The sequence below is a fragment of the Microtus oregoni genome, unplaced genomic scaffold (genome assembly GCF_018167655.1).
Source record: "Microtus oregoni isolate MIOR12 unplaced genomic scaffold, Mior012 000032F_ref0000030, whole genome shotgun sequence".
NCBI classification, from domain to species: Eukaryota; Metazoa; Chordata; class Mammalia; order Rodentia; family Cricetidae; genus Microtus; species Microtus oregoni.
Genome location: NW_024543091.1, coordinates 19,667,871 through 19,695,479, shown reverse-complemented (window position 1 = coordinate 19,695,479; position 27,609 = coordinate 19,667,871). Strand labels below are relative to the sequence as shown.

Here is a 27,609-nt window from a genome sequence, read left to right as displayed (position 1 = left end):
AGAAAAATCACAGCTAAGATGACAGCCTGACTCCAAACTATATTTTCTACACATATAATTTGTTTTAAAGTTCTCAAGATGATACATGGAAGATATGAATTACTCATCAATTGTTGCTTTAGTTTGGATCTGAAATGTTGGAGCCTCATGAGAAGAAGGATTGTGTGTGTGTGTGGTGGGTGCTTATTAGAATGTAGATACCCAGCATGCCCCTGGCACTCTTGGGAGGTGCTGGGACCTTTATGAAGTGGCACCTTGTAGGTTATTGGGGGCGCGCCTTTGAAGGCGTCACTAGGACCCTGGTTCCATCTCAGATCTTTCGCGTCCTGGCTGCCATGAAGTAAGCAAATTCCACTCACCAGAACGTTTACCAAGACACATAGTGTTGCCACTACAAGGCACACAGTATTGCTACCGGCCACAGGCAAGCAGACCAGCTAACAGAGAACAGAAATGCGCCATGATGTCCCTTCTTCTTCCTCTTTCTTCACTCTTTCCTTTCCTTCCTTCAGCGCCCTCACTCTTCCTTTGTTTTTTTAAGGCAGGGTCATCCACAGACCTGGATGACCTAAGTAGCCAAATAACTAAAGATGACCTTGAACTTTCTGGAAGCTTCTGCCTCATTTACTAAGTGCTGGGTTTACCAAGTGCCTCCATGCTTAACTAAACCTTTATTCCTTTTATATTGATTCTCTTTGGTATTTGCCTTAGCAATGAAAAGCTATTCAGCACATTTATTTGACCTGCAATTGATCTGGTTATCAACACACTTAAGATCAACAGTCTGACCTAAGCCTGAAAACAGACCATCACCTGTCCCAGGAAACAGGACGAGATGGAAGAGGCATAGAGCTTGAAGTCATCTGTAACAGGAAGGTGATGAGCAAGCCTGGGAGCTTATGCTAAATATTACCCCACAGTGCTGTCTTTAATGTTTCTAAGATGGCTCTGTTGAGAAACTGGCCCAGCAGTGCTAGGGCCTGGGTAGCCTTCATATCACACCATCACAAAGAGATGAGAAGTCGCCCGAAGAGCTAACCACGGGCACAAGGCCCACTTGCCTTCTGCGAGGCGGTACGCAGCTCGGCCAGGCTGGTCGCCAGGTTCTTTGCACACTGACTCAGCTGCATGGCTGCAGCCTGGTCACTCACAGTGGGGACAGCTGCCTTGGCAGAGGACACCATTTTGCTTCCAGGCTGCGGAGAGATGAACAGGAAGTAAGGTATCTCCTGGGCAACAAGATGCTGAAAAGAAGCAACAGCACTGCCTCCATAGGGACCAGAACAACTTTTGCCCTAAAACAGGGTGTGGTTGTTTGGATGAGGAATGTCTTCCACAGGATCACATGTCTGAACACATGGGGAATCTTTACAAGGTAGGGCCTTGTTGGAGGAAGTGTGCTACAAGGTGTCTTAGGGTTATCGCTGCTGTGACGAAACACCATGACCAAAGCAACTTGAGGAGGAAACAGCACTGTTTATCTTTGAGGGAATTCAGGGCAGAAACTCAAACAGGGCAGGAACCTGGAGGCACGAGCTGATACGGAGGCCATGGAGGGGTGCTGCTTACTGGCTTGCTTTCCATGGTTTGCTCAGCCTGTTGTCTTATAGAACCCAGGACCACAAGGGCAGGGGTGACACTATCTACAATGGGTTGGACCCTTCCCCGTCAATCATGAATTAAGAGAATGCTCTACAGGCTTCTCTTCTTCAGCCCCATCTTCTGGGACATTTTCTCAACTGAGGTTCCCATAAGCTATAGCTTATGATACGTTGACATAAAACCAGCCAGCACGCGAGGGCAAGGCTTTGAAGGTTCACAGCATCGCCCTACCTTCTCATCTCTTTCTAGCTGCTTCCTGTATGTAGATGAGATGTGACAAGCCAGGGTTCTGTTACCAGAGTGCCAGGCCACACCCTCTCCCCCATTAATGGACTCCATCCTTCTGGAACCTAAGACACAGTAACCCCTTTCTTCCTTAAGTTGTCTTTGGTCATGGCAATTGTTGTCATAGCCATAAAGAATAACTAATACAAAGGGAGACATTAAATATCAACTAGCTCCCAGGTCTGGAGAGGTGGGGCTTAGCGGTAAAGAGCACTAGCTGGTCTTGCAGAGGACCCAAGTTCAGTTCCCAGGACCCACAGGGCAGCTCACAAAGCTGTCTGTGCTCCAGTTCTTGGGAATCTGATGCCCTCTTCTGGCCTCCATGGTCTTCACACACGGTACACACATACACATAGGCAAAACACAAACATGTAACCTAAAATTAAATAAATCTTAAAATAATAATTACCATGGTAAATCAGATATTTCTGGGCAGTACAAAGCACCATAAGGGGCAAGGCAGGCAAATTGATGAAAGTGACTTCAAATTCTCATTTAAATTAGATTCCAAAGATAGCTATCTAATAAAAAAAATTTCTTTAGTGTTTCTTAGAGCAGTCCTTTACCCTGACATTTAAGTACACCTATTAGACCAGAAAAATAAAGGAAAATATGATCTTACTTTTTCACAAACCAAAACACACTCAGCAAGCATGAATGCCTATGCACATGTAGATACATCTTCAAGATTGTGTTGTTTTACAATATCCAGTTCTACCGCTTTCCTAGGTACACAGTGTTCTAGGAGTCCTGTTAATGTGTCTCAGTCTCCTATTGTTGGGCACGTGTTCATTTCCTTGCCAGTGCAGAAAAAAAATTGTAAAGAATTAGCTAAAACTCAGTCATTTTCAGTGTGTAAAATTATAGAAGTAGTTTTTCTGACTCAAAAGCATGCAGGCTTTTAAAGCTTTAAAAATGTATGCTGTAAGTGTGTGTCAGAAAAATGGTAATGATTTGAGTGCCTGGTCATAAATATTCAGGGTAAAAGTACTACTTTTAGTATTTAAAGAATTAATGAGAATCAGCGGAAGAACCAGACCTAAGTATTAAAGCGCTTGAATAATTTCAGGTTACCAGGTCTTAAAAACGTAATACTGAAGTGCACGAAAAATGCTTAACATTTGAAAACAAAGGAGATGAAATCAAGTCAAACCGAATTTAAAGAACAAACAAGCTAACATGCTTTCTTAAAGCTCTTAACTCCATCCTATAAAAGATGTATTAAAGAGTATGCTCTATATACTGCGAGTCGTAAATTTGGATTTGCTCATCCTTCTGGAAGGGCAATTCTACAATATTCATGAGGAAAGCTGAAAATGTATATTCAGGCTGAGGGGAGGGTAGCCCAATAGTAAAATATAGATCACACATATATAAAACATTTTTAAATTTCAGTTGTATTTGTTAACTTCCCAGTCTAACTCACATTCTTTTCTGACATACAGCCATGAGAATGAGATCACTTTCTAAAAATACACTGGAATGACTTATGCTTGCCGGGAACTTTAAAATGCTGATGAAGGAACACCACACACACACTACTACTTAAGCACCAGCCCCATCTAAGAGGCAAGTGACTCACATATGAACAAAGCTCAAAAACACAAGACAAAAACCAAGCAGGAGTAAAGATGCTGCTTGATCAGTCTGTCTCTCCATCTTCACCGCATAGCACAGGACGGCCTCAGTGTGTCTGAGTTTAAACTCTTCCAGAGTTAAATGGAAGGCTGATATGGATGGAGTTATTTTCACAAGAGACTAGGAGAGAGAGGTATAAAGCAAGCAGATGACGCCACTGGGTGCTGACCATGCACACACTCTCGTTAGACCAGACTACCCAGGCTGGCAGGCTAAGATGCTGACCTTGTAAAGTCGTTCTTACTTAATCTTACTTTATTGGGTTCTATTTTGTTTCATATTTGTTTGTTCCACTGTTTTGTAATTAGGGCAAGATTAGAGGTTCAATTAGTCTAAAAATGCTTAGCCACACCTCAAACTGTCTTATGTTTTAGTATTTTTATCTTTCTGAACATATACCTAAATTCCGCCTATAGCTATTTTAAAGTTATACAGTAAGTCAGATAAAAAGACAGGTAGGACAAGGGGCTAAGGACTGACACCACCCTTGGGCACGGCTTTGGTGAGTGAGTTGCTCCATAGTGGTGGTCAGGACCATCTAGTGAGTCTTCTCCAGGAAAGCCTTGCAGCACCTGAGGTATTACTAATACACCAGCTCGAAGTGGGAGTCATTGCCATATTAGGATGTTTCTGTGGATTATAGCTCCCAAGTAGCTCAATGTTAGCTTTGCAGTTTCTAACTTGATTACTTTTTCTATTCAAATCTCTCAGATTGCTTTCATCTATACACAGTATATAATCGAATATGGCAAAGTCTTCTCTTGTAATTTGCTATGCCTCATGAATCATGGCGATGCCATGTGTTTCTCAAGCCCATGATAGTCAGGGGGTTTCCCCACTACTTGGCTTAAACACATACTTTTTGGTTTGTTGATTCTGTTGCTCTTAAGAGACATCTCATAAAGATCTAAGTATCTACAATAGCAGTTAAAAGAGTAGGAGAGAGCTCGGAGTGGTGACACACGCTTTTAAATCTCAGCCCTTAGGATGCAGAGGCAGGTATTGGATCTCTGTGCTTTTGAGGCCAGCCTGATCTATAGATCAAGTTCCAGGACAATCAGGGCTGCACAGAGAAACCATGTCTCCACAGAGAAACCATGTCTCGAAAAACCAAAACAAACAAATACATAATAACAGAAGAACAGGAGAAAAGAAAAAAAAAAGGACAGAGAAAAAAGGTAGAAGGGAAAGGAGGAAACGGGGAGGGAAGGGGTGGGAGAGAGCACTAGCAAGCAGGTTCAGCCAGCGTGGACTGAGAAGAACCCCCACACTGCCTAATCCTAACTCTCTATGGTTCGCCTGGGTGCAGACTAAATACACAGTTACCTCCGTGATTACTAAGGAAAAGGGAAAGATCTTCTAAATCCTAATGTGACAAAGAAAAAATAAGCTGTTGGCAAACTGATTTCTAGGAGTTCACCCAAGTAAATAACTCAAGTTGGGGGTGAAGAATGAGCACACAAAGAGGACTGAATTACAGGGTGCTTGGCGTGGCCCCCAAATAAAAACCAGCATGCCTGATAAAGGGACAATGGTTAAAGGTAGAGTACAGAGACATGGGAGACCTTTTGAATCACAAGCGCCCACATTACAAAGGCAGGGCAGGGCTGAAGCTCAGGGCTAGAACAATTGCTTCTCATACTAGGTTCAATGCCCAGATGGTGTATATACAATGAATGTAATTCAGAGGATTATATATCACAATTAGAATATATTGTATGAAAAAAATATTTTCAATTAAAAAAAGAAAGCTTTTAAGAGCCAGTAGTAAGGGAGGTTTGGAACAAAACTGTCTTCTGGACAGGACATGACTGTGATGTTCAGGAACTCCTAACAGCCATGGCGGTCGGCACAAGACCTGCACAATACCCAGCCAGGCAGCGTTCTTCTCGTGTGAACTGGGAAGGGGTTCAAGAGTCCCCATGTGTCAGATGCTAACAGAGTCAGTTTCCTTTAAGGGTGTGGCCCCTGGCAGAGTCACCACCCTCTAGCGTGCATGCAGCAGAAGTACAATGCACAACATAAACTAGAGCCAATAGGTTATTCAATTGTAAAAACTGAGGAGCCTAAGTTGTGGGTAAAGAGGTGAGGGTGGTTCTGGAAGAAGCTAAGGTGAGGAGCCAAAGTGAATCTGGTCAAATTGCAGTGCATGACATTCTCAACGAATTAACAAAGGTATCTTTAACATTAAAGAAAAGATTATATATCCTCCCCACACCCCTGCTAATGTATCTCTCTGTGTTTGTAAATAAAGACGCAAGAAAGTAGGCTAAAACAGCTGTGTTTTATCTCTGCACAGTGGAGGCGTGGGCAGCATCTGAAAACCAACCCACTGGTGTGTGTCTTGATCACTAGCATTCAGCTTGGCCAGTGACATCTCCCTCACCTGAAATGTACAGAGGCCTTGCAGCTGCTCAGACAAAACCTTAGCCATGGCTGTGAGGTCTACACAGGCATGTTCCCTTCCTTAGGGACAAAGGGTGGATTGCCAGCTGGGGCTTCCACAAGGGACCATGCTGCTGGTGTCTGTTACCTGCAGGAAATTCTGGCTGGAGATGATGAGGGCCAGCTGGGCGCTGAGGTCTTCTGCTTGAGCTTGGCTCCCTCTCACCCCCTGGACGAGCTGAGGGATGTGATCGGCCACTGCCTGCGAGAGGTAAGAAAAGAGGAACTGAGCATGTGCAGAGAGGAACAACCAGCAAAGGGGCAGGGGAATGACCCAAAGCGCTGCTGTTCACTGCGCGATGTGCGATCCACTCCCAAGGACGCCGGTTTCAGACGTTGGATTAAACTGTGTACTGCGCCAGCGGGGTCCTTCCCAACGCTGAATTCCAGTCCCCATGTCTTCTTCTCCCCACCCCTCCCACTTTAACAACAGTCCTAACGGTCTCAGGATATTTGATAGAATCCTCTATAACAAAGCCTTGAAAGAACATTCTGAGTCAAAACTCACAAGCTTCTAGCCATGCGGACTGAAGAGCAAAAATCAAAGAGTACAGAATTCACAAGGAGGTAAACTGAGTCAGATGGCCCCATGGCCAGAAGAAGTAGGGGAGAGAGAGGATCATGAACCAGTCTGTTTACAGGCTCAGGCCTCTGACTTCATGGGTATGGATTGTGGGCCTCAGTCTACATGGGGGCATGTCTCCTGCTTCTCTGTTCCAACCAGTACTTAGCTTTTCTCAAATGAGAAAGCCCGAAACAGGAGAGGGGGGCCATGGCAAAGCAGTACTGCCACATGACCGTCACCTCCAGAGTCACCTCAGGAGCCGTTCAGTCCGTCTACTGAGTTCTTCCTAACTATCCTCTGATGGGGCCAGCTTCAGAGGGCTGAGGGCCACCACCGGAAATGGTGCTGGTGGAGGTGCCAGTGCATCCTGGCCTGGTGTCCAGACCCCACCCCCAGCCAGAGTAAAAAGTATTTAAAAGCATCCCTATGGATATGTGCCCAGGTCCTTTCCAGTGCTGATGGCAGAAACTTGATCCATCCTCCCTCTCAGCATCAGTCCGCGCTTTAGCGTCGCTCTCCTTTCCTGGCAAGGATACTCAGAGATCTAATCCCTTCAGCCCCTTTAGCAAAGAGGAAGAAAAGACTGATTCTGCAACAGGTTCCCAGACGTGAGCAGCTTGTGGTCCCAGAGGAAGGAAAAGGCCACTTTCCCACCCTGCTGGCAACTGAATAGTATAAGAAAGAAGTACACTGTTTGAGCAGAGGCGGCACTCTCGGCAAGCTCTTCTTCCACAGATCCTAAGCACAAAGGACCTCAGATCCCTGCGTCCTAAAGATGCTCTTCCCCTAGAACACAGTCAACTCTACAAGGGGGACCTCAGAAAAACCAGATTCAGGAATAGATCTAGGCAACTCTTCCCCAGCAGCACGGCCATTTCTGGAGGAGAACTGAGTCCCTTCGGAAGCACGGCCACTACTGAAGAAGTGGCATTTCCCTCGGGTGACTGTTATCTTTCAGACGATTGGAGGGAAAAAAATCACAACAGGTTAACTGTCAGAACACTGTCACAATCAGACATGCCTGTCACCAGCCTCCACTGCCAACACTCTAAAGTAAGATGCCCCAGCATGTGTGGTCAATGGCTCTGCAAGGTGATGTGTCTGGTACCCATCAAAGGTGTCCTGAAAGAGTCAAGCCTCTTGGTGGGAACAGAGAATGTTTGTGGTAAGCTGGCCTCAACACAGCACCAATGCCCCTGCTCCAGAAAAACAGAGACAAACAAGCAGCAGGTAACGGAAAGTACCAACATATGAGGGCACAGAAGGCAGATGGGACAAAGCAGACCCCAGATGAGGAGAAAGCAGGAAGTCAACATGCTGTAGTGTGTGGAGACTGGATTTGACCAGCTTCCCAGAGGGGAAGGAGTTCTGGAAAGCCAAGGGCTCATTTCCATTTCTATTTCAAAACTCTGAAATGGCCTCATCAATTCTCTTTATTTAATTCAGTCTCTTAAAAATGATGTGGATAAAGGAAAGATAATGCTGGAAGAAAAAGCCACTCCTTCCAAACACAGACAATCTACTTAATGGACAAAGACCAGACGTGTATACACCTGGAGCATGGAGCCACCGCAAACTGGATTAGGAGCCTGGAAGACCTGCCTTAAATGAATTACCAGGGCATGTGGTGGTCTAATGCTATCAGTAACATGTTGCAGACCTGGCTCTCGGCACACAGTGAGCTTACCTTGCAGCTCTGGACCAGTTGCTGCTGGGCTGAGGGGTTCTTGTTGGACACAGCTGCATTCTGGGAGGCTGCAATGGTCTGTGTGGCAGCAGCTGCAGCCTGTTTGGCTGCAACCTGCAGAGGATAGTGACACAGGTCAGTCCAATATTATACTCGCAAATTCATATGCCGTGCCTTTCCACGACTGGGGCAGACACTACGTCTTCAAAGTCACCAATGATCTCAACCTTGTCGCCCTTTGCTGCCTGCCTTGGGTTTGCAATTCCGAATGAAGAGGTAAGGACCAGAAGGTATGCAAGCTCACCTCACTTGCTTTTCGTAAGACTGGCTTGATCGGTTACAGGTCTTGTGCTGCCCAGCACAGGTGCCTGTGAGTTTATGAGCACAATAGCCCTGTCATACCCGGAAGATGTTACTTCACAGCGAACCTCCCTGACCTCTGGCTATTAGATCTTTCTACCCGGATGTTCCCCAGTATTGCAAATGATAAAGCCAGTCAACTCTTCAGCATGGAGCAGGAAGAGGCTCATGAGACCCCATACCTAGCTGAGGAGCTACTGGCAGTAGATGGCCAATGAGAAAAGAAGAGGCAGAGCCCCTCATAGGTTGCCTATGCTTCCTGGAGGGCGCCTACACCCATGCACATGCAAGCATCATAATTTGGACTGAGTGAATTATTATTATTAGAGGAAGAGGAGGTGCTGGGTAGCGCCAGTGGTATGAAGTTACGAAAGGGATATAGAGAAATGGCCCAGGAGCTGGGGAGTGCAATGTGGAAGGATATGATCTAAATACGTTCACGTATGAAGTTACCACAGAAGAAATGGAAATTTAAAATACAAAAGACAAGAGACAGTTGCAATGCTGAGATGGCCTTGGCAAGCAGCATGAAGTCTTAACGTTCCAGGGAAAGAAAATCTGCCCCATGAAGCCCAGGCTGCTTTTATGTCCATGGAGGTGTCCATGTCCCTCCTCTCATAGCAGAGGCCTCAGCTCAGATATGACACACCCCTCTGAGGTAATTAGTCCAGTTCTATCTTTTGTCTACTTCCAATAATGAGGCTGATTTCTTCCAGAGCCCAGCGGACTGCCTATGGGGGCGGGGGGACTCACATTAAAGAGCCAGGTCACTTGACCTCCATCCTTCCACATTTTAATTTTAACATCCATGGAAAGAAATATTTTTTCTTACATAGTTTGTGCCTATATTTTTCAACTCTTTAATTGAAAAAAAATTCTGAAAAGAAATGACAAAAAAAAAGTTTCTTCTTCTTCCCTCTCAGTCCCACCCTGCTCCCTGGCCCCGCTCTAGAATTCTCAACAGGAAGCCTAGGAAAAGTCACTGCCTCCAACAGAACAGGAACTCTGCATGCTGGTCTGCTGAATATATTCTTTAATGCAGGAAAAAAGAACCCCAATCTTCCTGTAAAAAGACTTCATTCTATTTCTGAATGTTGAACTCTGAACCTGAGCCTTTGGCAGCTATGAACTAAAGCAATTTTTCAAATTGTGTCAATTCTTTTAAAATACCCAAACTACCCAACACTGCTAACTTTGATTTGGCTTTCTTTATAGGGGCATCATTTTGGTGATTTGATTTTTTTCCAGGTAACTCTTTGCAGTCACAACTGGCACCCTAAAAGCCAGCCCCTTTCCTGACCTCCAGCCGATTGACGATCTTCTTCTTAATAGCATTCTGTGCAGCGGCATTGGTTGCTACTCGGAGGCCTTCGGCAGCTTCTCTCAGCCTTTGCTGCTGGTCTTCATTCTCTGGGTTGGCTGCAGCCCCCTACAAAGGTGGAAGAAACAGGTATTTCAAGTACCCAGGGGCCACAGCTGCTAAATGCATGTCTTTAATTTCACTTCTAACTAATAACGCATAGCATTTGGAATAGAAAGCCGTAAACTCGGATCATAGCGATGGACCACTGGGCTGTGTTGCTGGGATGGAACCCACAGCCTCCTGAATGTCACATCCCTAGGCCCTATAAACACCATCTTTATAATAAAGACCAACCTCATGGCTATGCAGTTCCAATTGTAAGAAGTAACACTGTAAATCAGTCTGGGGTGTCTGTACAAATTATCTTGTAATTGGTGATTTAAAAAACTCAAGGCTTCAAAGGCATTTAAGGCATTATCACAAAATACTACATTAGTATGTATGCTTTCTATTTTCATTTAGCAGCTGAAATTTAAGTAAAAAGAAATATATTTTCTTCTAGTCTGGAGTTTAATTTTACAAATCTTGTAAGATAAAAGGCCCTGGGAATCTAATTCCAGGAGGAAGAAGAGTTGTGTGGGCATCATTTACTTAACAAAAACAAAACCATAAACTGTTCCCTGTTTGCTGATTTCAATTACTATTATGCCAAACACCAAAGGTCAATACAAACAAAAAAAGAGTCAATCTTATTGTAGGAGAAAACAGAATGGCCTTTATTAGAGAAGGGTGGAGGGAGGGACAGACAGACAAAGGATGGAGAACAGTGAGACGCTTCAGTGTATAGTTGGCATTGACCTCTACCATTCTGTAATGCAGAGGGGAAGCTATGGCCGAGGATAACTAACTACATACATATGGTGAAAATGCACACAGAACGGATGTTCAGAGTGATGGACAGAAGTACATGCTCTTGTGAGTCAGTTTCAGTTTCTGATTTGAAGAAAGAGGCTCTGATAAATCTCTCCCCATCAGATATCCTAACTGGTATGACAGACCTTGATGGTGATGTTTTCACATCACTGCCGGAAAACATTTCAAGGCAAAAGTAAATGGCAAAAATGAAGACACCACCGGAAAAACAAGGGCTTGAACGGAGCATGATGAGAGGAGGTGTGGAGGCTACAGCGGTATGCACATCCTGCAAAATGTCTACTAAAGGCTGTGCAAAAGAAATCGTGTCCTTAGGGAGTAATCTGGGAGAATGGAGACAAACAGATGGCACCCAACTATACGAAAAGTGCAAAGCTGCTGCCCTTAACTGTCAGAAGAGTATGGCACCCACGCAGCTGTCACCAGTATTCTTTGTGTAGGTCCCTGTACCTTGGTACTTTAGCTAGGCTCGTCCTCAGAATCTTGTCAGGTTTAGTGAGATAGGTAGGATTCAAAAGTCATGACAGGCTGAAGTTAATGCAGGGAGTGGATACTCTTTTATTCCCTTTGAGACAAAATACAATGCTGAAATTTGATCATCCACTTGATGAAATTTAGGATCACCATGTAACAACCTTTTGGGCACAAGTGCAAAGGAGTTTCTAGACTGAGATGATTGAGGTGGGAAGACCCATCCTAAGTGTGGGCAGCCCCACTGCACAGGGCTGGGGTCTCAGACTAAAAACAGGAAGGCAGCTGAGCACCTGCATTTACCGGCTTCATGACTAGGGTTGCGATGTGACCAGCCACCAACCGCTTCTGCCACCCTGAAGGACTGTGTGCTCAAACTGTGAGCCAAAATAAATCCCTCATTCCTTGAGTTACTCCCGACGGGCATTTTTGTCGCAGCAATGAGAAAATCACGATGCTGGCAGAAGCAGCCATGCTTTGCTGTCTGTGCTGAGTCAGCACCTCTGTCTCATGTTCAACAACTCCTCCGTTATCTTAACTGTGCTAAATGTAACAAAGCCACTCAAGTATTCAACAAGGAGAAATCCACACTCCATCCTTCACCTTTGAAGGTAAGCTTCAAACCCTAACACTCAACAGTGTTTGCATTTCAAGCCAAAAGACCAAATGCCCTACCTTTGCGGCTTCCACCATGCGGGCAGTGGAGTCAGCCAGGAGCTTCGCAGCTGCGAGGAGCTTCTTAGAATTCTCCATGTCAATCTCAGCCTCCGCATCTGACCTCATGGCATTAACAAGATCAGACGTGGCCTGGGCCAGTACCCGAGCTTGGCGTACCATCTCACCTAAAGGACAGAACAGCAGGTATGCGCTGTTTATTTACCATTCTGTCTGCAATGATCTCAGTGGTCAGGAAGGGATTTTTATTGCTATTTGTTTGAAACAGGGTGTCATGTGTCTCAGGTCAGCTTTTAACCTACTATACAGTCGAGGATCACCAAATCCTCTTGCCTCTATCTCCTTAGTGCTGGGATTACAGGCAAGTACCACCATGTCTGTTTATAAAGTGCTAGGAGATGAACCCAAGGCTTTCTTATAGCTACACAATTTACCAAAATGAGATACACCCACAGTTCCTGGTTTGGAGTTTTTATTTCATTTTGATTTATTTATTTATTTAGGTTTTTTTAAGGCAGGGTTTCTCTGAGCAATAGTTCTAGCTGTCCTGGAACTTACTCTGTAGTCCAGATTGGCCTCAAATTCACAGATCTGCCTGCCTCTGACTCCCAAGTGCTGGGATTACAGGCATGTGCCACCCCCACCCAGGTCCTGGTTTGGAGCCTTTATTTGTCCTGTTTGTCCTCGCTGTGCCTGTGACTTTATAAAAGTCTATTTCAACTTTCTTTCAGAAATGGGAGGTCTATCATGATATAACACTAAAAATGAAACCATTCTAGGGAAAGGACCGGTTCCTCTCCATAGCTTGTCTGAGGGGAGACAAACTTTAATACATCCAGACATGTGCTAAAATCAGGATGGTGACCTCGATGGCATTGTGGGACACACACACAAAAAAAGACACAAGTGGGAAAACTGAAGAAACCACAGTGGGAAAACCACTGTGGGTGGTGAGTAGGGACAGGACCGCAAATGCTTTGGTAGATGTGCCATGAGTTAGAGAAGATGCTAGAAACAGGAGGAAGTGGATAGATGGAACTCTGCTACCTCTGCAACCCTTTTTTTTTTTTTTAAAGGTGAGGGTTGACGTAAAATAACAAGCCAACAGTGAGAAGAACATCAGCAGAAAATGCAATTGTACACAGCGTTTCTGGATAGCTAGTAGCTTAAGAAGCACAAGATAATTTTCTCAATAACTACCAAATACTTGTCAGGCCTGTGGCACATACCTGGAATCCCAGTACATCACCGGCCGACAGAGTATCACAAGCACAAGGCTAGTAGCCCTGACTACAGATGAGAGTCTGTCTGTAAAAACTAGCCAAACAAAAGGACCACCTCCCAGAACCTGTCATAAAGCAAAGAAGAAGTAGCGGACCTCGTACAGTAGGGCTGCAAATCCTTTTTAGGGAGAAATTTCATTAAGAAGTTTAAACTTCAAAATTTGTGTATCAGTTGGCTGGGCACTTCCACACATAGGCACCGCCGGTACATTCAAAACTCTGAAGGCAAGTGAAGACACATTTTTAAGACGGCTCCACGTAGGAACATTTTTGTAAAAGCAAAACAAACTTGGAAACTAAAAGTCTATTAACAGATGAGCAGTCAGAGGCAGAGGCTAAGCTCAGTGCCCAGCACACAGCCAGAACCCTCCCTGGGTTTGATTCCTAGCACTGAGAAAAAAGGTAATTGGTTAAGCATATAATGATACCTCCAAAATGGGATGTTATCCTGTCATTTAAAAAATTCATAGTATGGCCGGGCGGTGGTGGCACACACCTTTAATCCCAGCACTCGGGAGGCAGAGGCAGGTGGATCTCTGTGAGTTCGAGGCCAGCCTGGTCTACAAGAGCTAGTTCCAGGACAGGAACCAAAAGCTATGGAGAAACCCTGTCTCGAAAATCAAAAAAAAAAAAAATAAATTCATAGTATGTATAACACAATGATATTTATTTAAGCTGTGAAGGGTTCTCCGTCTGTCTCTGTATCCACAACCTTTAAATTTAGGGGTGCTCTAGGATGGGAATGCTAACTTGTCTTCTATAGCAGCCATTTTACCATATATCAGTACAAATATCAAGTGGTCAGTTCTGGGATAGAGAGGGCACAATGACTGGATGAACTCAGAGCAGTTTGCTTTTCAGCAGGCTGGAAAGGTATACTGCATATATAGCTTTAATTTACAGCATGAGTATATCACAGTATATTAAAATGTCCCACTCTAAACCTCCCCAGGAAATGCTGTCCCTCCTGGTTTTCTACAGTGACCTTGACCCCCCACACTTCTGGTGGATCTCTACATAAATATCTTTATTCCAAGCTTTGCTCCTGATTCCTTGGCTGCTCTGACTCTACCAACTATGTCCTGCAACTGGGATAAAAGAAGTTATTAATACTATAAATTCAAATAATGAAATTCTGATGAGGCTTTTAACTGTAGCCCTGGAACAGGTTGGCAGGACTCCTGGATCTTTCCCTGTGCCTCAGTGAGGAAGTTTTGGGCTAAGGAAGATACTCTATTTGCTCTCGCTGGTTACTCTAGAAGCCTTCACCTAGAAAGTGACTGTCACCATGAGGAAAACCCACACCTAACCAGTCCCTCCTCCACCAAATCAGTGCCTCACCAGCATCACCCATGGAACTGAAGATGCTCTCGGTGACACACATGATAGTGTCGGTGGCCTGGTCATAGCGGCCAATGGGCTCGCCACGGCTGGCGAATTGCCGCACGTGCTGCAGGAGGTCGTGCAGGGCCTGGCTGACCACGCTGGCTGCCGCGCTGACCTGCTTCAGAAGTTCACTGTCGCCAGTGGCCGCCTGGCAGGCACGGACACAGTTTTCCACAGAGCGGTCCACCAGCTTCCCAGCCTCGATCAGCTGCTCCTGGCACACAGGAGAGCTGATGGTGGGGCTCACGACCTGGAAAGATACAGAAAAAGTTTGCTGCAGGGGATGTTCCTGGTGCCCCAGGATGCCCAGCGTCTCCCTCAGGGCCCTTTGATCTTCAGTTAGCATGCATACCAATGTGGTAACCCTCACACTATTATACTTTCTTTGTGATTTGAGAAATCCTACTAATTAGCCGTGCGTGGCAGTCCTCAATACCCTGTACTTAAATAAGGACAAAGTCTTGATATTTATCACTTATATGCTTTTTCTCTTAGTGACTCTTCTAGGCTGAGCGAAGGCAACTGACTACCTAAAAGAATTGCATGCATTTTCCAGAGGCCATCTGAAACTCTGCCTGTTCTTCCTCAAAGGCTAGGGAAAGTCTGCCAGTCCTCTGTGGACTCCAGGGCTAACAGGAACATCACTAAGGATGCCTGTGAAGGCTCCAAATCCTATCCCAGGTGGGAAAAGGCACTGTCAATCACAGATCTACACAGCAGGAAATGGAAAGACCAGAAGCAGAAGCCCCCATCCTCGGAGAAGCAGACATGCACGATGGAGTGGAGGGCACCCCGAGTCGGGGCAGGTCTGAGTCATAACCGCAATTCTCCTGCTTATTTCCATGGCCGACGGCCGCTCATTAACACAGAGTCACCCCAGGTGCTTCATCAGTAAATGAAGGCTAATGCCTACTCAATGCGCAGGACTGCTGGGCAAACCCAATCATGTGATTCTGATACAATGAACACACCCTAGAGCCATTCACAGGAAGGATGACTAGGCCTCCCCAGGAAGCTGTGGGTTCAGTATGAACCCCTGTGCCACCCCTTGCAACGCCTCTTTTATGCACTGGAAATAAGATGCATTGAGAGGCCGAAAGGGAGATGCAGCAATTTGCAGCTAACAATAGATAAGCCAACAATAAAAACAAAATTAGACTGCTTATACTAAAATCCTATCATGTCTGGCTGGGTGTGGTGGTGCACAACTTTGATTCCAGCACTTGGGAGATAGAAGCAGATAGATCTCTGTGAGTTCAAGGCCGGCCTGGTCTCCACAGATAGTTCCAGAAGAACCAAGCTACATACTGAGAACCTTGTCTCCACCTCCCAAACCACTCCGGCAAAAAAAACCAAAAAAAAAAAAAAAAAATCCTGCCCCCGCAAATCTAAACAAACAAACAAAAAATTCTATCATGTCCCGCAAAGCAGCCATGGGAAGGAAGCTCCAGACCTCAGGCTACCTAGTGACTGGTGACAGGTGAGGATATATGACACTGTAGGAAGGCTGGCATGCCAGCCAGCTTACCTTGGCACATGCCACAAGCTGGGAGGTGGAGAGAGCACACTGGGTGGCTGCAGCAATCACTCTGTTCTGTAGGACAGTGTCTTCGGCCACCTGGGCCACATTCTTCGCCTTGAGTACCAACATGGCAGCGGCATTGGCAACAGCTTTAGCCAGACTCATTAAAACATCCTAGGAAAAGGGGATCAAAGCTAATCATTTATTTCTTGGTTTTTTTTTTTAATTACCCTTCAAACACTAAAACTGTATGGAATGCACCCAAACTTTCTATTAAAACCCCACTTGGCTTTTATAGGGTTTCATCACCTCAATTTTTTCCCCTTTATTATTTGAAATGCCAGCTCATCCTTATAAGAAATGAAAGGAAAAACTTGCATACTAATAACAAAATATGTCCCTGTGGACAACGAGTAGCACAGGTTTCATATAAAACAGGTCAGGGGCTGCGGAGATGGCCCAGCCATTAAGACACAGGCACCAAGACCTGAGGTTGGATCCCCAGTGTACATGTAGAAAGCCGCAGACCAAGCGCACATGCTTGAGATGAGCTGTCAGCCCAGAGACAGGGAGATCCTTGGAGCTCACTTGTCAGCCAGCCTATCCTAATCAGTGAGCTTCTGATCCCGAGACAGACTAGACCGTCTCAAACCTACCCTATCAGTGAGCTTCTGATCCCAAGACAGACTAGACCATCTCAAAAGGATGGTGGAGAGTGAGTGACTGAGGGAGACATGTGACATCAAACTCTGGCACTCAGTGCATGCATATGTGCATATGTACCAAACAGACACAAATACACACATATGAGCACATATATTGATCCCCAAAATACCGCGCACAAATTTAAACATGAAAGGAGTCAGACTGAAGGGGAAGGGCATAACTGCCGATTCACGTTCATGTTCTCCCGTTGATTCTAGACTCTCATATGTGTGATGAATGTGTGGTGTCAGGAGAAACAAATACATATTCAGACATCACCACTACCACCTGCAGTAGGTAGGCATTAAATCACAACCTCCAAACCATCAGTGTAAGTTGAAAATTTATCTTTCGGACATCTTGCTTGTTACGATCCAAAAGTCAGCTGCTTCTCTGCCTCCAGAAAGCAACATATGGCACACAGAGACAAATTGATGGCACCAATGCCTACAGCCCTCGGAGAACCAAAGACTGCTCTGCTCTGAACATAACTTATTCTCAGCGTTCGGAACCTTCTGCATAGGGATTGGATTATGCCAGTAGAAGAGAACCTGCATAAATAAACTAGTGGCAAGATGATGGGAATCATTAGGCATGCCTCAGTTAGCAGACAGCTTGCCCAGCAGAGGTGAAGCCCTGGGTGCCATGCCTATGAACCAGCTATGGTGGTGCCTTCCGGCAATCCCAGAATTTGGGAGGTGGAGCAGGGGACCTGGGCTTCAAGGTTGTCTTGGGCTAATCTAATTGGTAGGCCAGCTTAGACGACATAAAACCCTATCTCAAAACAACAACAACCTTCTCTAAGAAAGGGTGCGAGGGCTGCTGGGAACTCAAAGCTCAGTTTATGAAAGGCATTCGCCTGCAGGAGGGAGAATCCTTTGATTCCAACCGCCAGACCTGTCACCCATCTGTCTGACCCGACGGGGAAACACTTCTCCATTTAATTTACTTCAGTGCTACAAATATTGAAAGCAGATTATTTGATTTAGAAATACCTTCCCTAGCACCCAAGCTATTGTTACTTTGAGCAAGCATGTCAAGGCGTTTCTCCAGAGGAATTGTGGTCAGAAATCTTTAGTTATTCATCAACTAATATATATATATATATATATATATATATATATATATGTTTTGAAAAAAGCACACTTGGTTCTAAACATCAAGGACACCCACAGGGTCTTTACAATGAAAGATTTTATGAGAAAATATATTGGAAATGGTGTCCAGCCTGAACAGTTCATAGTGCTGACAAATACATGCAACCCAGGCAATTCTAAAAAGTAGCAAATAGCCTAAAGAAACTGATTTTGGGGGCTGGAGAGATGGCTCGTTAGGGAAAAGACACTGGCTGATATACCTGATGGCCAGAGTTTTTTCACTGGGAACCCCATGATTAAAGGAGACTGTCTCTGACCTTCACATGTATGCAGTGGTAAAGTGGTAAGCATACACACACACACACACACACACACACACACACACACGTGCATACGTGTGCACACACATACACAAATATAATAAAATGAAAAAAAGAAGTTGACTTTAAAATGGATGAAAATAAAGTGGTCTTAAAAGAACCATTTACTGTGCCCTTCCAGATCTGCCACATCTGTGGCAGTGTCTGGGTGTATAAGAAAAGGCCGATGACACTTTCAGGAGTCAAGTGGCATTTAACTGCTGCATGGCTCTCAAGAATTGTTCCCCTTTCGGCCCCCCACTGATCTTGGACATCTGTCTCTGAATTCAGGTTAAAAGCAATTTGGATGTCACAAATTACTAACAAGACTTTAAAGCCTAACTTTCTGAAGCCAACCAGAGCAGTATTTCATGTGATAGAATCCATCTGCTCGCACAGGGACCAAGACAGGGTCACCCATGACCACAATTGTCACAAAGGACTTTGTTTGAGTCATTTAAAGAAATTCTGTTTCTTCCAAAACAAATAGGAAAAGAATGGGATCCTGCAGTTAGAGCTGCTGATCAGGTCTTTGTCAAACTTTTCAATAAGTCCACTGTTGTGCAGTGTGTGTGAAATAAATCCTTGTCAGCTCTGGGAACATGCAGTACATTGAGAATACAAGGAAGGCTCCACCCTGGAACTCAAGACACAGAAGATCAGAGTGGAAACCCATTGCCAGCCGACCCATGACTGCAGGAGGCTGGGCTCATCTCACCACGCTAATCCCCCTCTAAAGACCCCACTCTCTGGACCATTCCACCGTGTTCCTGAACATGCCCCCTAGCGTGGCCAAAGAGAAACGAACAGGAGGCAGAGTCTGAATCTGAACACTGTAGACAATCCATCAAAGGGAGAGAGGATGCAAAGCTTCAGAAAACTGTAAGAGCAAGCGGCATGCCTGATGGGAATCGACAGCATGTCCTCCATCGCCCTCACCACAGGACAAAGTATTGGTTTTGGGTGTGCAGTTGAGCGTGGAAAACAGAGCACAAGCTCGGGTACCATTCCTCAGGAGCTGTCTGCCTTGTTTTTGTTTGTTGTTTGTTTGTTCTGAGATAGGGTCTCTCACTGACTATAGGCTTGCCAACTCAGCTAGGCTGGCTGGCCAGTAAGTCCCAGGGGATCTTCCTGTCTTTGTCTTCCCAGTGCTGACATTACAAACACACATACTACTGTGTACGCCCAGCTTTAAACATGAGAATGGAGGATTTAACTGGGGGCTTCACACTTTCATAGCAAGTACATTACCGTCCGAACTATCTCCCTGGTCCCTAGAAGGCAATACTTTAGAGGAAAGTAAATTGAGTGCTTAAAGATAATGAAGCCTAGCAAGCTAGCAGCTGAATCTAATATAGACCGAATTCCTAAGAGTTATCTGCCTAGGAGAATTACCTGTACCAATATAAAATGTGAGGCCAGCACAAAGACAGTATGGAGATCTGAAAGGGAATTGGGAAGGGGACAAGAGTAGGTGTCAGCGGGGTCTATTTATTATGTGATCTGCGGTGAATTCTGCACACAGCAAGGAGGCTTCTAGAAATCTCAGTGTAGAAATGACTTCTGGGAAGTGATTACTGGGACCTAGTCTCTACTGTGTACTGAATATATTAACTGCCACTCAGGACATGAATGGGTCCTGGGGTCCCAGAACCACAAGTTCAGGGTCAGGAAGGAGACATAGAATCTACTATGGATGAAAGTATAAGTTTCTCTTCGCACATACAATCATGATTTAGTCCATGTGACACACCCTGCCCTAGTAACGCTAGGGAAAATGGTATCCTGGCTAGTTTTATGTCAACTTAACACACGCTAGAGTCATCTGAAAGGAGGGACTCTTGACTGAGAAAATGCCTTTATAAGATCCAGCTATAAGGCATTTCCCTAATTAATGACTGATGGGGAGGGCCCAGTCCATGGTGGGTGATGCTATCCATGGCTGGCAAGCCAGGAAGTAGCACCCGTCCATGGCCTCTGCATCAGCTCCTGTTTCCAGGTTCCTGCCCTGTTTGAGCTCTTGTCCTAGCTTCCTTCAGTGACGGACTACAATGTGGAAGTGTGACCCAAACAAACCCCTTCCTCCCCAAGTTCCTTTGGTCATGGTGTTTCATCATAGCAACAGTAACCCTAACTACGACAAGTGGCATGTGGCCATCCATGAGACACGTTGACTGTGGGTCAGGGGGAGGCAGACAGGCTGAGATCTTGTCTGAGCTTCAATGTGGTGAAACTGGCAGTGAATCAAGCCAGCTGCAGACAGTAGCAACAGCTGCTCAGTGCAAGACTCTAGCACTGAAGAGTCTGGGCCACAAAAATCATTTCTCAGTGGGGCGCTGCACACGACACAGCATCCCTGCATAGCCAGTTCTTAGCTCAGCCATCGAGTGCTTGTTAGGTTAGGCTGAGTTAAATACCCAGATCCTACTTTTAAAATATGGTAGTTTAGGGCTGGAGAGATGGCTCAGAGGTTAAGAGCACTGGTTGTTCTTCCAGAGGTCCTGAGTTCAATTCCCAGCAACCACATGGTGGCTCACAACCATCTTTAATGAAATCTGGTACTCTCTTCTGGCCTGCAGGCATACAGGCAGACAGAATTCTGTAAAAATAAATTAATTAATTAAAAAAAAGAAAATATAATAAAATTAAAAAAAAAACATGGTAGTTTAGAAACATGCTTTTGAAAAGCAAAGGCTGGAGCTGGAGCTAGAGCTCAGGGGGCGTGGTGGGGCATGTAGTGCTGCGGAGGCTGAGAGAGGCTGATCTCCGGGGCTTGACTGTTTGCCAGCTTGTCTGAATCAACAGTTCCCAGGTCCCAGTGAGAAACTTTATCTCAAAATCAAAAAGGTGAACAGCATCCTGAGAGATGCTATCAGAGGCTGAACTTCGGCCTCCACACATGTGCACATACGTGCAAATATACCAACATCTGCATGCAAAATAAAAACAACATTGATGTAACTCCTCCCCACAAAATAAAACAAGACTTGCTGAGAATGGTCAGTATAAAGGTTGGGTAGCCAAGAGAAAGGGATTCATGATTACCTTATCCACTGTTTTGTTCATAAAATGTTCAAGAAACTGATAAACAACTAAAAGACCTCACTACTCAAATCACGTCCTTTGATCTTACTCTCAACAGCCCCAGGAAGTCGGGGCTTGCATCCCAATACATCCTCCCTGTGAGGTCAGACTCATCACTCAGACTCCTTTCCAAGACTGGGAAGCCGCAGACATCTTACTTGGAATCGCTCATCTGTCTCGTTCTCTCCGATCTGTCTCAGGAGATCACCACTGGCTTGGCCGATGCTCCCAGCAGCAGTCAAAACAGTCTGTCGAGGCTACAAACAGATACCATGATTTGGTTGGAAAGAAAATGGATTTCTTCCCAAGTCTCACCACACATCAGTATAGCGAGGAATCACATAGATCAGCTCTTCCCACACACAAGTGATGATCTTGGGTTGTATGCAAGATAGGAGAGAAAAAGAATTCTGATGAGACTAAAGCAAGAAAATGCTCATCAACCCATAACAGGCAGATGTGCTTGCAATTCCAGGGACTCGCTCTTGCACAGTAAGATCAGAGCTGGTATGTGCAGAAATCCAGTTGCAAACCTGTATGTATGCCTTTTGTGTACTAGTCATGGGGCTTGAGTAACTAGCTGCGTCTAATTAAAGACCCTTGTTGGGAAGGCTTCCTACTAGGAGCACAACCCTCCCCAGAGGTTGAACCATAGGACCCAACTCGGTTCACTAACTCTCAGTACCACCCTGAAAGAGGACGGCAGAAGCCTGTCAGGAAGCCAGAGCTCCACAGACCTGAAGGGATGCAGATATATCATCTGAATGTGACTATGGGTCCTTAGGGCTCACCTCTCCAGAAGTAGGCTGCACGGCCTTCAGCAAATCAGACACGGCCCCGGCGAGGGTCCTGGCCGCTCTGAGAAGGTCTTCTCCACTGCCCACGTCATCGTCCATGAGGGCCGCCAGCAGCTTTACGCCCTTGGACATTTCGGTCAGGTTGGACGAGATTGTCGTGATTGCACAGCCCACGGCTGTGTAGTCAGTGTCAGCGGGGTCACCTGAGACAGAGAAGGACCAAGACCAAAGGGGGATGGTGATGGATGAGGAGAGCCTCGCTTGGTAAGAGGTAAGTGGGTCTGATGAGACCTCCTCAGTACTCCCACTGGCAAGAGCCCATGGCCCACCATCCTGCAGGCATCCAATACAAAACTCTGAGGTGCTCAGAGAATTGGACATCACCCTGACTCCGAGTGGCTTCGATAAGAATAAGGTCTTCTCACCTGGAGATCTCACATACTGAGACAGTGAACAAGGTTCCTGTAACCTTCCAAAGCAAAGGGTTTTGAATTTGAGAGGGGGTAGTAGGAAGAGATGGAGTGGCTGCGTAGGGATGTGGAAATTATAAAAAAAAATACAGTGTACTCTGTTATGAAATATATACACACACATATAATTTCAAAGTAGGGGCTAGTGAGACAGCTGCTCAGCAGATAAGATGCTTGCCAAGGCTGATGACCCCTATTGGTTCTTCACAACCTCAACAGTGGAAGGAGAGATCTAACACCTGAAGGATGTCCACTGCTCCCCACATGCGCACTGTGGCACACGTGTGTAACCCCACCCACGCTGGTGAGCAAATGTAACTGAAAATTAAAAAATAAAGTTCCAAAGCAGACTAGGGAGATAGCTCAGTCAGCAAAGCATTTTCCTTGTAGATCTACATTAAAAAAAAAAAGCTAGCCATGATGCTATAAACTTGTCATCCTAATGCTGAGGAAATGGAGGCAGGTGGAACCCTGGGCCTGATGGAGAGTTAGCCCGGACCTACTTGCAGAGGTTCAGGTCAATGAGAAACCCATCTCAACAAAAAGAAGGACTGTGCTTGAGGAGGGGCAGCTGAAGTTGTACCATGACTTCCACAAATGCATGCACACAAACACACATATGCGGAAGCACACATGTATTCTCTCTCTTTCTCTCTCCTCAAATTCAGCATCCCATGACCCCAGCTCAGGGGTCGCTCTATTCCTGAAACATTGGTACACTGCAGAGAGAAGTCTAGGTATTTCCTTGCTCTCACCAGACGGCGTGAGGGTGGGAGTCAGGCTACCCTAGAAGAGACAACTACTGGATAAGACAGGCAAAGGATAGATGCTTGGCATGTCCAGACCCTTTCTAGATTCTAAACTCTCCACAGGATAAACTGGCCTCAAAGACTTTGAAATATGTCCACACACTGATGGACAATGGACACCAAGTGAGCGCTTTTTAATGATGCACGATATCAACAAGAAGGAATGCAATGCTCCTTACATTTATTTCTCTTGGATCATTTGGAGCAAGTGTTTAACCAGGCCAGATGTCTAAAAATAGACTGTCTTCTTACTGCAGAGAAAGAATGAATATGCACACAAACATACATACACACACACACAGACACACACCAGTGCAAATCACCCAGGGACTTACCAGCCGTGAGGTTGACAACTGAAGCTGTCCCAGCTGTGATAGCATCGACTTGAGAGTGGATTTCATGTTTGGATTCATCCACTTTGTTCTGAACCCATACCCTAGATGCCTGTAAAACCAGACAATGGAATGACATAATCGTAGACTGATTTGCCCAGGAGACCAGAGAAGTTGAACCATAGAATGAGACCAGAATTTGGCTCATTTGGTTGCACTCTCCTGCCTGCGCCAGCAGTGAACAAGCCCACGTCACCTTAAACCATATCCTGAACAGGTTTCCCGTGTGTCCAGAGATGTTAAAGGTCTATAAATTCTCTCTAACTTATCCTGCAATGTGAAAAAAAAAATGTTTACAACTTCTAGGAAAAGTAATTTGAGATGGCCATATCTGGGTGAAAACACCTGCAAAAGAATCAAAGGTCATGTACAGCACTTCCTCTGAGACCCAGGAAACATCACGGAAGAAGGGAAGAAGAAAATGTAAAAGCTGGAGAGAAGAGCACTGTGGTGGTCTGAATGAGCGTGGCCCCCATAGGTCCCCAGTTGGCAGAACTGTTTGGAAAGGATTAGGAGGTGTGGCCTTGTTGGAGGAGGCGTTTCACTGGGGGCAGGGGTGGAGGTTTCAGAAAACTAAAACAAGCCCCTCTCTGCCTCCTACTTGAAGTTCAAGAGGGAGATTTTAGCTGTTCCTTGCACCATGCCTTCATTCCAACATCACGGACTCCGACCCTCTGAAACCATAAACCTATTTAAACACTTTCTTTCCTAAGGGTCTTTGTCATGATGTCACAGCAATAGAGAGGTAAGACAGGTGGAGTGCTCTACACGCAGGGCTCTGGGCGTGACACGGCCATGACCCTCTTGGGTACAAGACTGGGTCCCTCAGGGAGGCTGGAGAGACTCTTGAGGCATTGCCCCACACTGAGGATTGCCAGACACTTTAATGGTTGCTGGGAGAAGGAGAGACATTCTCTTTAGTGGTGTCGCTATCAATACATAGCACATGTTCCCGTATAGAAGCCCTCACCCATGCTCCTAGGAGTAACCCTAATTAAACTCACTGGTTCATACAAAAATAACAATAACAACAATAAACAAGATGAATGAGGAATGAATAGGCTCAATAGGAGTGGGAGAAGAATAAGAGAAGGGCAGGGTAAATATGATTAAAGAATATTTCATATATATATATATGAAAAATTTGCAATGAAACCCATTATTATATGGGATTGAGATATGTTAATAATGCCTCATGCTAACTCTGTATGTGCATTAACACTAACACTTGATGGTAATATTCACTTTGATTTTGGAGGCAACAGAGTTAGAACTTGTACATATCAGCTCACAAGGGTTCTTGACCAACATGGAAATTTTTTCTATTGGCATGACATGAACTATCATGAAGAAAATCAAGTATCAGGGCCATGTGCAGGTGGCATTTTTCCCAGTTTGCTTGGGAAGCTTCTGTTCTATCAGGTGGCAGGACAATGGCAAATCACACCCAAGTCCGGGGCTTTACCTTTTTCCTACTACAGAAGCTCAAAGGCATTCCTAGCTCTTATATTTTGTTTCAAGCAAGCAGGTGTGTCCAACCTGAAGACTGTGGGTTACAAGCAGCTGATGATAGCTATGAATGTAGCCCAAAACAAAAAGATAAATTTACTTAAAACATTGTGAGATTTATTGGTATTGTTTTGTAACTTCACTCACGTCAAAAGTTTGGATTATGCCTGCTCATAAACTGTCTATTGTCTAGTATTTCAGGGCTCACTTATCAAATGATGATTTATATTGATAATGATGACCCTCCAAGTAAGGCACTGATCTAGGTTCAGGGGAATCACATATTATCTTAGCGTATTCTAATTCTTCAAAAACCGGTGAATTAGGACAGTTACCTCCACATATTTTAAGGCTCTGTCTCCCAACTGTTCTGGATAGGAAAGGTCATTATTTATTTCCACTCTAGTTCCCTGAGTAAAATGTAAAAGGAATTCAAGGACTTGAGAGAAATGGTACAGAGGGCAGTAGTAACCTCCACACACACCAGTAAAAAGATGAAAAACAGCATTCAGGGACAACTTTGAAACAGTGATCCCACTAGACAGGATGAGGTTGCAGAAAGCATCTCAGTGCTGGCTCCGGCAAGGCCGTCAGTTTATCCTATGGCAGTGGTTTCTCCCTGGGTCTGCCCATCAAAAGAGGAAGGCAAACCAACCAACCAAACCTGCTTTGTTGCCCAGGCCTTGCATTGTGACACCGACTTGTATAACCTGAGATTTCTTTGTGATGGGGTGCAGAGAAAAAAGAGGAGGGAGAAGAAGAAGGTGGCAGGGAGCAAGCTTGCTGGCCAGTGCTTTTCAAAGTTTAGCATGCCAACAAATCTCAGGGACAGCAGGCTAACAGGCACAGCAACAGAGGGTGCTGAGGGGCCCGTGATTTCTGCTTCCCTCCTAAGAACCTGGGTGATGGCAACGCTGCTGTCCGTCAGACTTCACCTTGAAGTGTGAGGCCTTAGCTGATTTTTGTGCAGCAGCCACCAGAAGGACTCAGTGCTCATCAGCTCACTCTGCTGCAAGGTCAGCAGTGTGACAGCCAAGCCAGGGCTCGACAAAACACTGTACTCAGCCAGTATCCCCAGGAATGTGTTGGGAACACACATTGGTAGGCCCCACCCCATACCCACTAGATCAAAACCACATGCGAAGAGCAGAACATAAGCGAAGATGATTGCCAGGGCCCTGAGGTAGGGTCTAACAAGCCATCCGTGAGATGCCATTGTGTACTGAGATCTGAGAGCTGCTGGCAGTATTTAAAATGACAAAGCCAGCTACCTGAGTTGAGCGTTTATTAGATGCTAAGTGAATGCTAAGAATTGGATCATCACCTCCTCCCATTATCCCTGATCACAGATGACGGGGAAAGCTTGCGTGGGTGAGATGCCCAGATTCACACAGCCAGTGAAGAGAGGAGTTGGGATCAATGGACTCCCGGGTATATACTTAGCACAACAGAGAGAATCAAAGACCCAATGTATACCAAGACACACAGATTTCGTTACCAGCTAGCTGCAGACAGCGTCATCCAGTGGAACCCAGACAGACCACGTTGCCTTACTCCGAGTCAAGACAGAGACACGGGATAAGAAGCATTGATGGATATTTACCATATCTTGTCCGAGAGGTGGCAGTGAGTCGAGCTCGCTGAGGTCATCCTGAGCCTGCTGGACAGCGTGCATGCTTGTGTTGATGGTCCCCATAAGGGCTTGCTGTGCCGACGTCTGCAAAGGCGGATGAGCACAAGGGGGTGAGCAGAATCTGGGGATTGAACAGGGTCCCCTTGCAAACCAGAACAAAACTAAACCTCCTCAGTCGAGAGCACATCTCATTACGCACCTGAACTAGCTCCCATTTCAACCTGAGGGCTAGAAATAGCGCATTATATTAATAGAACACAAAGCGAAGGTGATTGCAGTGAAGGGCTTATAATCAGAAGGGTGTGGAGGGCTTAATTAGCAGACAAGAAGGCTGACGAGCATCTTCACAGGGGAGTTCAGGGGGTACAGCTGATCTGAGTACTGTGGATAAAAGCTCTCATGCACAGAACATAGATGACAGCTTCATAAGATGGATTCTTGAACATCCTTAGGACTCTGCCCAAACTCAGAGCCAAGACGCTTTTACAGCTGAATGATTTCCAAGCTTTGACATTCACGAGTTCTCAGAACCAGCCCAATAGCAAGGGGATTCCCAAGGGGTTCCCAGGTCTGGGCGATAGTGAATCAGATGAATTAGA

At 45.4% G+C, this 27,609-nt stretch overlaps 1 protein-coding gene across 3 annotated transcripts in view; it reads right to left on the bottom strand.

Annotated features, from left to right (window-relative positions):
• Tln2 (talin 2) overlaps positions 1-27,609 on the bottom strand; it is a 418,592-nt gene that overhangs the window by 118,808 nt on the left and 272,175 nt on the right. For all 3 annotated transcript variants that reach the window (XM_041679349.1, XM_041679351.1, XM_041679350.1), the window contains 11 exons: positions 26,981-27,094; positions 23,812-23,920; positions 22,192-22,400; positions 21,559-21,657; positions 16,162-16,329; positions 14,589-14,883; positions 11,965-12,131; positions 9,883-10,011; positions 8,223-8,336; positions 6,059-6,172; positions 1,062-1,196 (listed from right to left, as the gene is read on the bottom strand). In XM_041679349.1, coding sequence (XP_041535283.1) covers positions 1,062-1,196; positions 6,059-6,172; positions 8,223-8,336; positions 9,883-10,011; positions 11,965-12,131; positions 14,589-14,883; positions 16,162-16,329; positions 21,559-21,657; positions 22,192-22,400; positions 23,812-23,920; positions 26,981-27,094 — 1,653 coding nt within the window. The remainder of the gene's footprint in view (positions 1-1,061; positions 1,197-6,058; positions 6,173-8,222; positions 8,337-9,882; positions 10,012-11,964; positions 12,132-14,588; positions 14,884-16,161; positions 16,330-21,558; positions 21,658-22,191; positions 22,401-23,811; positions 23,921-26,980; positions 27,095-27,609) is intronic.